This window comes from Nuphar pumila, chromosome 9 (genome assembly GCF_984573655.1).
Source record: "Nuphar pumila chromosome 9, dmNupPumi1.hap1.1, whole genome shotgun sequence".
Taxonomy (NCBI): Eukaryota; Viridiplantae; Streptophyta; class Magnoliopsida; order Nymphaeales; family Nymphaeaceae; genus Nuphar; species Nuphar pumila.
Genome location: NC_143257.1, coordinates 90,405,312 through 90,416,510, shown reverse-complemented (window position 1 = coordinate 90,416,510; position 11,199 = coordinate 90,405,312). Strand labels below are relative to the sequence as shown.

The 11,199-nt window shown below is 38.1% G+C and overlaps 1 protein-coding gene across 4 annotated transcripts in view; it reads right to left on the bottom strand.

Annotated features, from left to right (window-relative positions):
• Positions 1–662: 662 nt before the first annotated feature.
• Positions 663–11,199, bottom strand: part of LOC149828691 (serine/threonine protein phosphatase 2A 55 kDa regulatory subunit B beta isoform-like) — a 46,528-nt gene continuing 35,991 nt past the window's right edge. For 2 of the 4 annotated variants that reach the window (XM_090017685.1, XM_090017686.1), the window contains exons 7-14: positions 8,893–9,011; positions 7,467–7,590; positions 7,033–7,156; positions 4,730–4,798; positions 4,557–4,648; positions 4,379–4,456; positions 1,580–1,647; positions 663–1,442 (exon numbers count right to left, since the gene is read on the bottom strand). In XM_090017685.1, the coding sequence (XP_089873811.1) occupies positions 1,306–1,442; positions 1,580–1,647; positions 4,379–4,456; positions 4,557–4,648; positions 4,730–4,798; positions 7,033–7,156; positions 7,467–7,590; positions 8,893–9,011 (811 nt within the window). In that variant the 3' untranslated portion in view covers positions 663–1,305. The remainder of the gene's footprint in view (positions 1,443–1,579; positions 1,648–4,378; positions 4,457–4,556; positions 4,649–4,729; positions 4,799–7,032; positions 7,157–7,466; positions 7,591–8,892; positions 9,012–11,199) is intronic. The other 2 variants (XM_090017687.1, XM_090017688.1) reach the window with 2 other exon arrangements.

Here is an 11,199-nt window from a genome sequence, read left to right as displayed (position 1 = left end):
ATTCGGTCCTGGGACAGAAGACGATCCTCCAAAGCCCATCTAAGCCTCTCACACAATTCAATGCTACTAGTTTACTGTGTGTGTGTATATATATATATATATATATATATATATAGAGAGAGAGAGAGAGAGAGAGATAAACATCATCCTTCTATTAATTGCTAATTATCACTTTGTGTATAATTTTACATTTCCAAATGCTTGTTCCAGAGAGAGGGAAAGCATTGAGATAACTTTGAAAATCAAGCAAATTCATAGTACCTTTAACTGTAGTTGATATACTTATAATACTTCATGAATATTTCTAATACTTTGGGCCAGCACAATTTTTCATAGCTTGCAGTGAACGATTCAACGCAAAAACTATCAAACATTTTCATTGTCGATGATTATTGACTTGGAAGGATGTTAATCTATCATGGATGAACAATTGGCTAACAAAGTAAATTCACACGTTTCCGAGAACCTTGTTTTATTTTGAATAAAAGATGTTTTTTACAAGACCTCAGGTGATTCCAAGTGCTTAGGCAAATTCTTCTGTTTGTGTACTGTTTATCACTTGCCAATAGCCACTATCACTTAGCAGTAGCCTCAGCCACCATCACTTGGTTTTAGTATGCACACACACACACACGAGAGAGAGAGAGAGAGAGAGAGACTCCTTTTCAAAAAGTTGACTTGAATTTTGAATTTTTAATAGTAACAATCACAGCAACCAGGATGCACAAGATTCATACACCTCTGAACAACAGGAACTGAATATGTTTTATTATCTGAAAAAAGCCTAATTTCCCACTCCCATCCTAGATCAAGGATGGTAACTGGCCCTGACTAACAACTTAAAGCGGACGTAGCTAACTGACGAAAAGAAAAGCATAGGGTCAGCAGAAAAGATGCACAAGAATCATTCATGAGATATAACTTCACAAGTGCCCAAGTGTTCTAACAAATACAAGCCCCAGGGCGCCCCCCGCAGGCCACACAGCATAGCCATTGTCAGATTCCCTCTGGTCTCCACATTTTGGGTAGTGAGAGACGCTTCTTTGGTTGTTGTAGAGCTAAGAGTCGGAAAAGACCTGAAGCTTTCCTACAAAGAATCAGAATTGATCAGCTTGTTCTGAAACAAAAAGGACATTTTTTTCTACTTCCACATCGATCCTCACGGCATCTCTTTGAGCCCAATACTTGCTACAATCTAAGGATGCCAAGGCTCCAAGGTGCAAGGGCCCCATTTCATCAGTTGCTTTAAACATGAGCACCTCCAACAGATCACCATCAAAAACTTGCCAGAACGTGGAGACCGTATTATGCATAATACATGTACAAGCTGTTTGCAGCTGCGCAGGCTAATGAATTTTCAGTAGGATGCCATGCTAGGTGGAGCAACTTTGTTGTGAAATCATAAGCACTCCCATTTGTATCAACACCTGGGCTCTCACCACCTGTTACAGATCCACACACACACCTTTGTGAAAAAATGACTACCACATGAAAAACAAGGACAATTCTACAAGCGTGGCAACAGGGGAGCTTCATTCTAAATGAGGTGATCGCACAAATACAGAATTTCATGGTTTACCCCGTCTGCAAACTCGGGTAAGGCTGCCCAAAGATCTGGAAGGCCTTGAAGGAGTCACCACTTGTCTCCTGTAAGAAATCAATCACATGAGAGCGAACAGCAACTAAAAACTTTTTCATGTTCATGAATCTCTCTCTCTCTCTCTCTCTCTCTCTCTCTCTCTCTCTCTCTCTCTCTCTCTCTCTCTCTCTCTCTCTCTCCACGTGTGTGCGTGCATGCCAGCACATGCTTGTGTATGTGTAGGGCATGCAAAATGCGCTTTATAGCTTCATGAACTCACAGCATTTATATGCAATAATTGGCAAGTGTTCAATGAAGCAGCGCCAAGAAATGAATATTTGTAGCTAACATGATTAACCACAAACTCTGCCACCATCAGATATAACATTATGGCTGGAGGCCCAAATGAAACTTTATCAAAAAATCAAGGAAAGTAGGAAACCATAAGCCGGAGGTCCCAGTACAATATAGCAAGTTAAACTAACATTGGACCTAACAAACAATAATACAACAGAAAAAAGAGATCTTCCTCCAAGAAATCCAAACACCACCTTTGTCAACAGGTAATCTGAGATGAGCAATTCAAGAATTCCAACCCAATGTTGTCAGTATCGTCTCAGGCCATGAATCATTTTCCAAACAATTCAGGTGAATCAGGCGATACCAATTCAGGGCTGAATCATTTTGAATTGCCCAACTTTTAAACACAGAAAAGATGTGTCAAAATAATATTAAAACATGGGACCATTATCAAAAACAATGTCCCTTGGCACTCTGAAGCAGCAAACAATGTTTTTGTGAGGCTAGGCGTTTATTTGAAGGCTTGGGCCTTCATCGCTCATTGTCTTCCTACTCCGATCTCGCTGCGGGTTCCCCACAAAAAATATGGATAGATAGATCGGCACAGGGGCTCCTTGAAATTCTTTTCATCAGAAGGAGATGAGAATCTCCCGACGGATAGTTCTCTTCTTGTCCCCACCCCCAACCAACTAGCAGAGCAGATGGGGAATCGGTTTGCACAAATACCTCGATCACACCAGACTCGATTGTACCATGCAACAATGAATACCTCTGGCATCGGATATCCCAGGCCATGCTAATTGACTCAAATAGCTTCGTTGGAAGCTTGGGTCACTAGTTAACTCGGAAAAAATGAGCAGCGCATCATTCCACTAGTGAGTGATCAGGCTATGAATCGATCTATTCCTTCGCCACCCACATTTCATCCACTAGGCGTAGGTGGGGATTCGGAAGAGTATCCATTGGTTCTTTCGGGTTCCTCTACGCGTTCTGCCCTAAACCAGTTCTGGCTTATGAAGGGAAGCCCCTCGACCATAACTATTTTAACCATTTTTCATTTTTTTTTTTTAGAATTAGCCGGTTCAGGCCAATTTCATATCGACTTTCTGATGATACAACACTAATCGGGCGATTCTGGTCAATATGCACCGATACTGACAACATCATTCCAACCTCACAATCGAACTTCTCAATTCTTTTCCCAAGGTTGACTATCCAAATAGTCATCAGAACATAAATGAAAGTAGCTTATAAATAGCAAACAGATTTTTTTATTCGGAGCTACAAACGGTGAAGGGATGGAAAAGATGGATGAACCTAAATGGACAAAGTACATGATGAACCTAACCACTTCAGTTTGTAGCAAGAAATTAATCACCAAGCCAATAAAGAAGGAGACTTATTAGTTGCTTATAAGCAAACCATCCACATCCTTATACAATTGAATGGATAATACATGAAAAGAAAAGACAATAGATTCGTTCACAACTTCGAGTTTGTAGTGAGCTGTAAAATCGCACAGCCAAGAAAGCAAGGGAAATGACACTTGGTTAATTATAGACAAACCATTTCACAGCCTTAGAGCCAATCAGTTAATGTCTCAATAAATCAAACCAAATGAAAGAATTGGCCAGTTCATCCTTCTTATCAAGAACAGTAAGAGGAAAAGAAACAGTCAACTCTCCCCTACTCAAAGAATAAACCCCATTTTCCTAAGGTTGACCATATAACCACGCTGTGTCATATAGATTACCGAACAAACAGCAAACTGGTTTCGTGGACATGGACCTGTCTAGAGACCCTATGAGGAAGCAACCTCTTGAGCACGCAGCAAATGGTTTCAACTTTTCAAGCTTTGGAAATAAAATAAAACCACGAATCATTTCTAAAATTAGCTGTAAAACCACATGAATGATCCAAAAACATAGACACACACTCACACAGCCATCAACAGTAGACACTTTGGTCAAGATACAAGGCTACAAGCACGGTAACCTTTTTTCAATCTCCCTATAAGCTCAACCTAAGGATCTGTGGAACTAAACTTTCCAGTCTTATTCATTCAAATTTTGAAATGAGGACACCAAGGACCTTAGGATTCCCTAAAGTATTCTAATTGATTTACACATTGGATATTGCTTACTCTAAAACTTGTACCTTTACCTCACTGATGATCGAGGGTTCAAAAACTGTATAATAGACCCTACGTGGATGTGAGAGCTGTGTATTATCAACCAGAACAAGACGTAAGTAATCTTATGGATATATTTATCAAAATGACTCCCTTTAAGAAGATCAAGACAAGAACAAATTCCATGTCATGTGAGGATGAATTTATTGGACCCAAGCCCAAAGGCACATGCTGGCCTATCCTCAATAAAAGTGAAAGTGTGAAACTCTTGCAATTTATGTTGGTAAAATTGAAGATTAGAGAGGGAAATGAGAAAACTTGTTTATAACAATACCATTTCATTAATTTGTAAACAATAAAAAGGATACCTTGTGGGGTTTTTGCTAGCTTCCAAAGTTGTTGCATCGTTACTCCCAGTAACACAACCGAACACACGAAACAGATTGCTAGGATTACACACACAGTTTTAGTGCCATATTTGATAAAAAGGCAGACTAAGAGTATAAATGGGAAGATTAAGACAACTATAAGTTCAAATTTACAAACCTGTAAGAACCTGTGGCTAGCCGAAGTCCATCTCCACTCAAACAACACTCAAATTTATCAAAAATCGAATCATTTTCATATAAATCACAAAGCTGCACCACGGTAATATTCCAGCACATCAGCTCACTGCTACACATGAAATGATTTAAGAAGTAAAAAGCAAGCATAATTACCTTAGGCCTAAGATACTCATGAACCTGGAAAGTGGAGACTGGACCAGAATCCATGTTTATATCCCAAAGCTATTATTAGCAAAAGCAACACATCCAAGCGTAAGAAACTCTAAAAAGATGAATTTAACAACCATCAAATAATAGACCATTATTGACAAATGAACTTGAAAGGTATGTCTACATATAACTAAGACTAAAGAAGCAAAAGAGACGAAAAGGAAATTTATAAATTACTCCAATAATCATTTGAATCAGGCTATCAGCATATCTGCACACCTCCCATAAACTGGTATTTTAGAGGAAGGGATAATCCACACCTATGTAACACGGACTCTTCTAACGGGGTACCACACCTGCGTCGCACCCGCACCCATGCAGGTGCGACACTTGGACACGGCTTCCTTTGTGTCAGGTGAAGTCGACCACACTGAGGTTCATTTCTGTCCAAAAGTAGATTCAGTTAACCCTAACTAAGTCCAGTGTTATCTATATTATATATATATATATATATATATATAAATACATAAATGCACACATACACATAGTGTTAACTTAAAACTGTCAAAAATTACATATATATATATATACCCTCCCTGCACCCCCTCACCCAAGTTTTTTTTAAATGCTGCATCCGCATCCGCACGTGCGCCTATGTGACATAGATCCACACCATAGTCACCTATATCATTCAAGGTATTATCTCGGCGAGGATATTTCTTGGAGAGATTTTCAAAAGCTGAAAAGTCTCGGGAATATCTCAGGAGTTTAAAAAAATTAAAAAATATATATATAAATAACAACAAAAAGTCTAAGAAAATAATAAGTTTTGCATTATTTTTCTTCCAAAAATATAAAGAAACATGTTTTAAAGGTTTTAAATATAAAAGAAACAAAAAAATAGGAAATGCAAACTTAAAAAAAAAAGTTTTCCCAAAAATATCGTGATATTTTGTCTTCTGGTGATATTTTGAAAATATCGCAAGATATTACCTTTAATATCGGCTACCTTAAAATATCGTTATTTCTCACGAAATTTTCAAAAAACTGCCGATATTGATGACAGTGATTCCACACACACACATCACATCACAGAGTGCTTATCTAAATGAGTACATCCACAAGAAGAGCAGCTTCAGCATCCTTTGTTTGCATTTTTCAGTGTTCGTGCAGTATGCATACCTATATACAGTTGAACATGAAACATGGGCACATGCATTTCAGTACACTCATGTTCATGAAAACAGAAAGAAACTCAAAAGCTTCACCCCAGGCAAAAAGGTGTCATTGCAAAATGCAGCCTAACTGGCTTAACATTGTGAAAATTAACAGTAACCAAATACCGAGACATATCTAACAAAGACAAATTGGCAATCATGAAGGCAAAACATGAAAAAAGATTAGTGTACAGGCAGTATTAGCAGATAACAACAATTTCTGCAAAATGGAGAGAAACAGGATGCAAATCAGCTAAGTCCAGAAAGATAAAGTATTGTCATAATAAATAAAGGCTACTGAAAAAATTCTATGAACCATGTGAATCTGGAAAAAATAAAAAAGCATTATCGCACCGATCAGGAACTACAGGAACTCTTTGCATAGATAATTCTTCATGCCAAATGTGAAGAACAAACCTATCCCCACCAGTCAGAAAGAGGTTTAGAACATTTTAACATGAAAAGTTTGCAATTATATGTTCATATGCGGCCCACGTACTGCTTTCACATAAAATAAAGTTCATTAGGAATGCAGATGATGAATGAACTAGTTTTTCTCGAGGCCCTTGGCTCCTTTCTTCCTTTAACCTTTTGCTTTATTATTGGTAATATTTTCTCAACACGTTCAGTGTCAGCAAAATAGTCTCAATAAGAATAAAAAAGAGAAGCAGAAAGTAGGGGGAGAAGTTTTAATTGTCATAAGAATCATCATCCTTTTCTTCTTTTCAAAGTGCAAAGAAATCAATTTTAGCAACAGATGCAGTTTGGAACCGTTTTGATCTGTTCTGAGAAAAAGCAATTCTGATCATATCCAAAATTTAATTGACAGATCAAAAGGGTTATGATCCAAGTCCAAAAAGAGAAAACCATAATAAGAACTAAAACCACTAAGAAAAGAAAACTACAAAGCATGCACATCAATTTGTGTTTAGCATAGACACTTCCCAGACTTTGAAGACCTCTTTAAGTAGTACTACAACATATACTTGGTTAACAGTAAAAGTAATTCAATGAAATGTCCAGTTAAGTGTGCTTGAATGCCTTGTTTCTTATATATGTAGGAAAAGGGGGGGAAATGCAACCAAGTACCTTAAGAGTCATGTAATCACGACTAAGAATGTATCTTCCATCCTTGGCAAACTTAATGTCTGATATGGAAGCAATAATTTCAGTGAAAAAGGACCTCGAACTAGGAGCCTCATGCTCCTCAAACCTGAAAAAACAGATGATTCTTGGTCAAGTTATCCATTTTGCAACTCACAAGGACAGATAGTGAAGACCAAAAACACCAGGGGAGTGTTTGTTACGTGCCACGAGGGCAGAACACCCTTTACCATGAAGGGTTGCAACTCCATTTTTCTGGCAAAATGGCTTTCTGCCATTTAATATGTGAGGCCCATGGGATGTTCCCGCTTGGGTGTTCATTTCACCCCAAGTGTGAAAGAGGCCCACTTTCACTCACCATGTAGGGTGAAATAAACACCCCCTAACAGACAATTTATAATTGTGATATAAACACTTACAATTTTGCATGAGTATCACATAGAGCTGATTGCCGCAAGTCAATAAGACGAATTGAACCCTTTGAGCTGCTGTATGCTAATGTGTTGCAATGAACAGGATGAAACTCAGCAGAAGTAATCACCTCTGAAAATACCATACATGATGGTGAATAATCAGCAAAACATTTATCTGACTTAAGTGCTGAAACACTAAAACACAACCTTTTTTATTAGTCTAGATCAACCAAGCCCCACTAAGTGCTCCAACATTATAATGCATGTAGAAACCTTAATACCATTCAGAAAAAGAGGCAACAACTAAGAAGAAATATCATAAACAGACAAATACAAAAGAAAGTGACTGAAAGAATCAATTATCATAAATAGAAGACCCAAAAAAGCTTAAAGCTTCCAATGATGATGAAAGTCAGATGGATGGAATGAGATAGCTGAACAACTAGGTCACACTATCATAACCAACGGGTTTCATGCTTGAATCACATGGTGATCATCCCATAGCAATTTTTGAAAAAATCGTTGAGGAAGTAAGAAACAAAAGTGAGACATACACTAGCTAGAGAAGTATTTGTCATTCTCTTATCTGAAGCAACATAAGGTAAACAGACTTTAGTTTAAAAAAAAACGCACAGTAGTTGGAACTTGGTAAACAACACGCTGTTGATATTCATTAACAAGCACAGGAAAACAAGTAGGATACTCAGGCGAAGTTGTAGAGAAGGTGGCTTTATGTGGGAGGTTGGTAACAATGGTGAGTTCTCATGCTCTTTGGTTATAGCAGTACGGTGGCCATGCATATATCTAACATGATTATCTTCACAAGTTGTAAAAGGCAAACAGAAACCCAACAGATGATTCGAACTTTGGTGGAGCATGCTCCTTAGTTGAAACTGTCTTTGCCTGTTGCCTGGACTCATGCGCCCAGGGTTAAGACTGTAGAAGTATCAAAAACTGAGGTTCTGATTTAGATATTGGTTCAGTAGTTGATATGCCACACTTGTCACAACAGGTAAGGAATTTCTAAATATTGCCATCCCCCCCATAGCCTTTTGGCACTTCCAAAACTACATGTGCCCTAAAAACTGGTAACGTTGACCAAGTTACAGGATATTAACATGAACAATCAGCTGGTATATGTAGTTGGCAGTAAAGACGTTCCAACACAACAGAGTTCATAGATTCTGAGTTTCTTTTAATTGACAGTGTTGGTTCTTGAGTTTTTCCTTATTTGCTGATTCTAGGATGCCATCTAGCAGCTCTGTACGGTGACTACGGTCACACCTCTTAGAATTAATTTGATCACTGTCATTCAAATAAACAAGCTTCCTACATTGTGTTTCACATCATATTTCTAAAACTAAACATTATTGCAATAATGAACAGGAATGGCAGTAATAGGAGTATGCATAAGAATGACAAAAGCTCATACCAGTTAGATCTTCCATGTTTGCAGGCTTAACATCAACGATGTTAAAACTCTGATTGCTTATTTCAAGGTTCCACAAATTAATCCTCAAGTCATCAGCCGATATAAAGGTCTCCCCATCACTAAACAAGAATAAGCAATTGTTGAACAAAACTGTCATCAATGAAGTATTGCAGATTATGTTGCTCTTAATTTAAAAAATTACAATACATAAATCATCACATATATCAAAAAAATAACTCATCTAAATAATGTTCTTAATTAAATAACATCATATTAAGTTAGAAATGTAAAATAAAACGTTTACAGGACACAACCTTGTGGGAGGTTGTATCTACATGGTCAAGAAAGGAAATTTATCTTAAATTCCACATAAATGACTTCAGACTGTCACGAAGGTGCGGGTGTGGGTGCGGCACTTAAAAAAACTTGGGTGCGGGGGTGCGGTATATATATATATATATATATATATATATATATATAGGGTTAATATTAGCTACTAGTGAAGGTACGGAACTAATTGAAAAAGGTGAAAAGTGTTTCGGGTCTAGATCATGTACCAGACCCGAATTACAAGTTTGTTTTTATTGTATCTTTTTATTTGTATCCGGGTTCGGATAATACACCAGACCCGACCTGAACCACTGTATACACTTAAGTGTATTAATATTAACATTAGGTCACGATTTCTGGTGAATGAAATCGTGAGCCGCAGCCCCCTTCTCGTAACCTTTTTTTTTCTCGTCTCTCTCTTTCTGTGTAGTTATACACTGCCGGTCCCAAGCCCGGATAAAGGAGGAGGGTTGCGGTAGGCCTGTGACAGCCAGCATAAAAACTTTGTCATATCCTATGAAAATGAACCAATATGAGAATTTCGTTGGGGCGTTCCCTACTGAGCGACGCGCTGTACTCTCTAGGCCCGGAGGCAGTGATAAATGTGCAAGGGTTGCTAGGTCGCCGCCCAGAAGCGACGCGTCACACCGGCGCCCGGGTGTGGTGTCAAATAGGCAAGGGTTCCCTCACTTTGTTGGACGGGTGGGGGTAAAGAAGTTAGTCCAAGACCATAAAATTAGGTTAGCCACTTGGAACATAGGGTCTTTAACTGGTAAGTTGGTAGAGTTAGTAGATGTTATGTGTAGGAGAAAGATTGATATTTTATGTCTTCAAGAGACCAAATGGGTAGGTGAGAAAGCTAAAGTGATAGAACCTTGGGGATATAAGATTTGGTATACAGGAATAAATAGGAATAGGAATGGAGTAGGGATTGTTATGAGTCGTCAGTTTATAGATAATGTAGTTGAGGTCCGTAGGAAGGGTGATAGAATTTTACTTATTAAATTAGTATTAGGTACGGATATTATTAATATTATTAGTGTTTATGCACCTCAAGTAGGTTTAGATGATTCCATTAAGCATCAATTTTGGGAAGATTTAGATGGAGTAGTACAAGAGACATCTTATGGAGAAAAGCTTTTCATCGGCGGTGACCTTAATGGACATGTAGGCATTAGTAGGGATGGATTTGAGAATATCCATGGAGGCTATGGTATAGGAGAAAGAAATGAAAGTGGAGAAAGGATTTTAGATTTTTGTTTGTCCTATGATATGATCTTAGCAAACACTTGGTTTAGGAAGAGGGAGTCTCACCTAGTAACATTTAAAAGTGGGGTTAATACGAGTCAGATAGATTTTTTCCTACTTAGAAAGAGAGATAGGGGTTGTTGCATCGATTGTAAGGTTATACCAGGAGAAAGTGTAGCTACACAACATAGAGTCTTAATTTTAGATCTTAGAATTAGACAATGCCGCAAAAGGGATAGACATAGGATAGATCCTAGAATTAAGTGGTGGGCACTGAAAGGAGCTAAACAAGGAATGTTTGTAGAGCAGGTAGTTAAGGAAGTTGATTGGTGTCTCGAGGAGGATTCAGAATCAATGTGGAATAAGATAGCGGGTGGTATGAGAAAAGTAGCTAAGGAGGTATTGGGTGAGTCTAAAGGCGGTGCACCACTAGGTAAGGATACATCATGGTGGAACGAGGATGTCAAATTAGCTATTAAGGTTAAAAGAGAGTGTTATAGAAATCTAAGTAAGAGTCGTGATAATGAGAATTTGGAGAAGTATATGATAGCAAAGAAGGAAGCTAAAAAAGTTGTTCGAAACGCGAGGGCTAAGGTATATAAGGAGGTTTATGACAAGTTGGATACCAAAGAAGGCGAGAAGGATATTTATAGGCTTGCAAAGATGAGAGATAGGAAATCGAAGGATTTGGGTATGGTTAGATGTATCAAAGATGAAACGCAAAGGGTT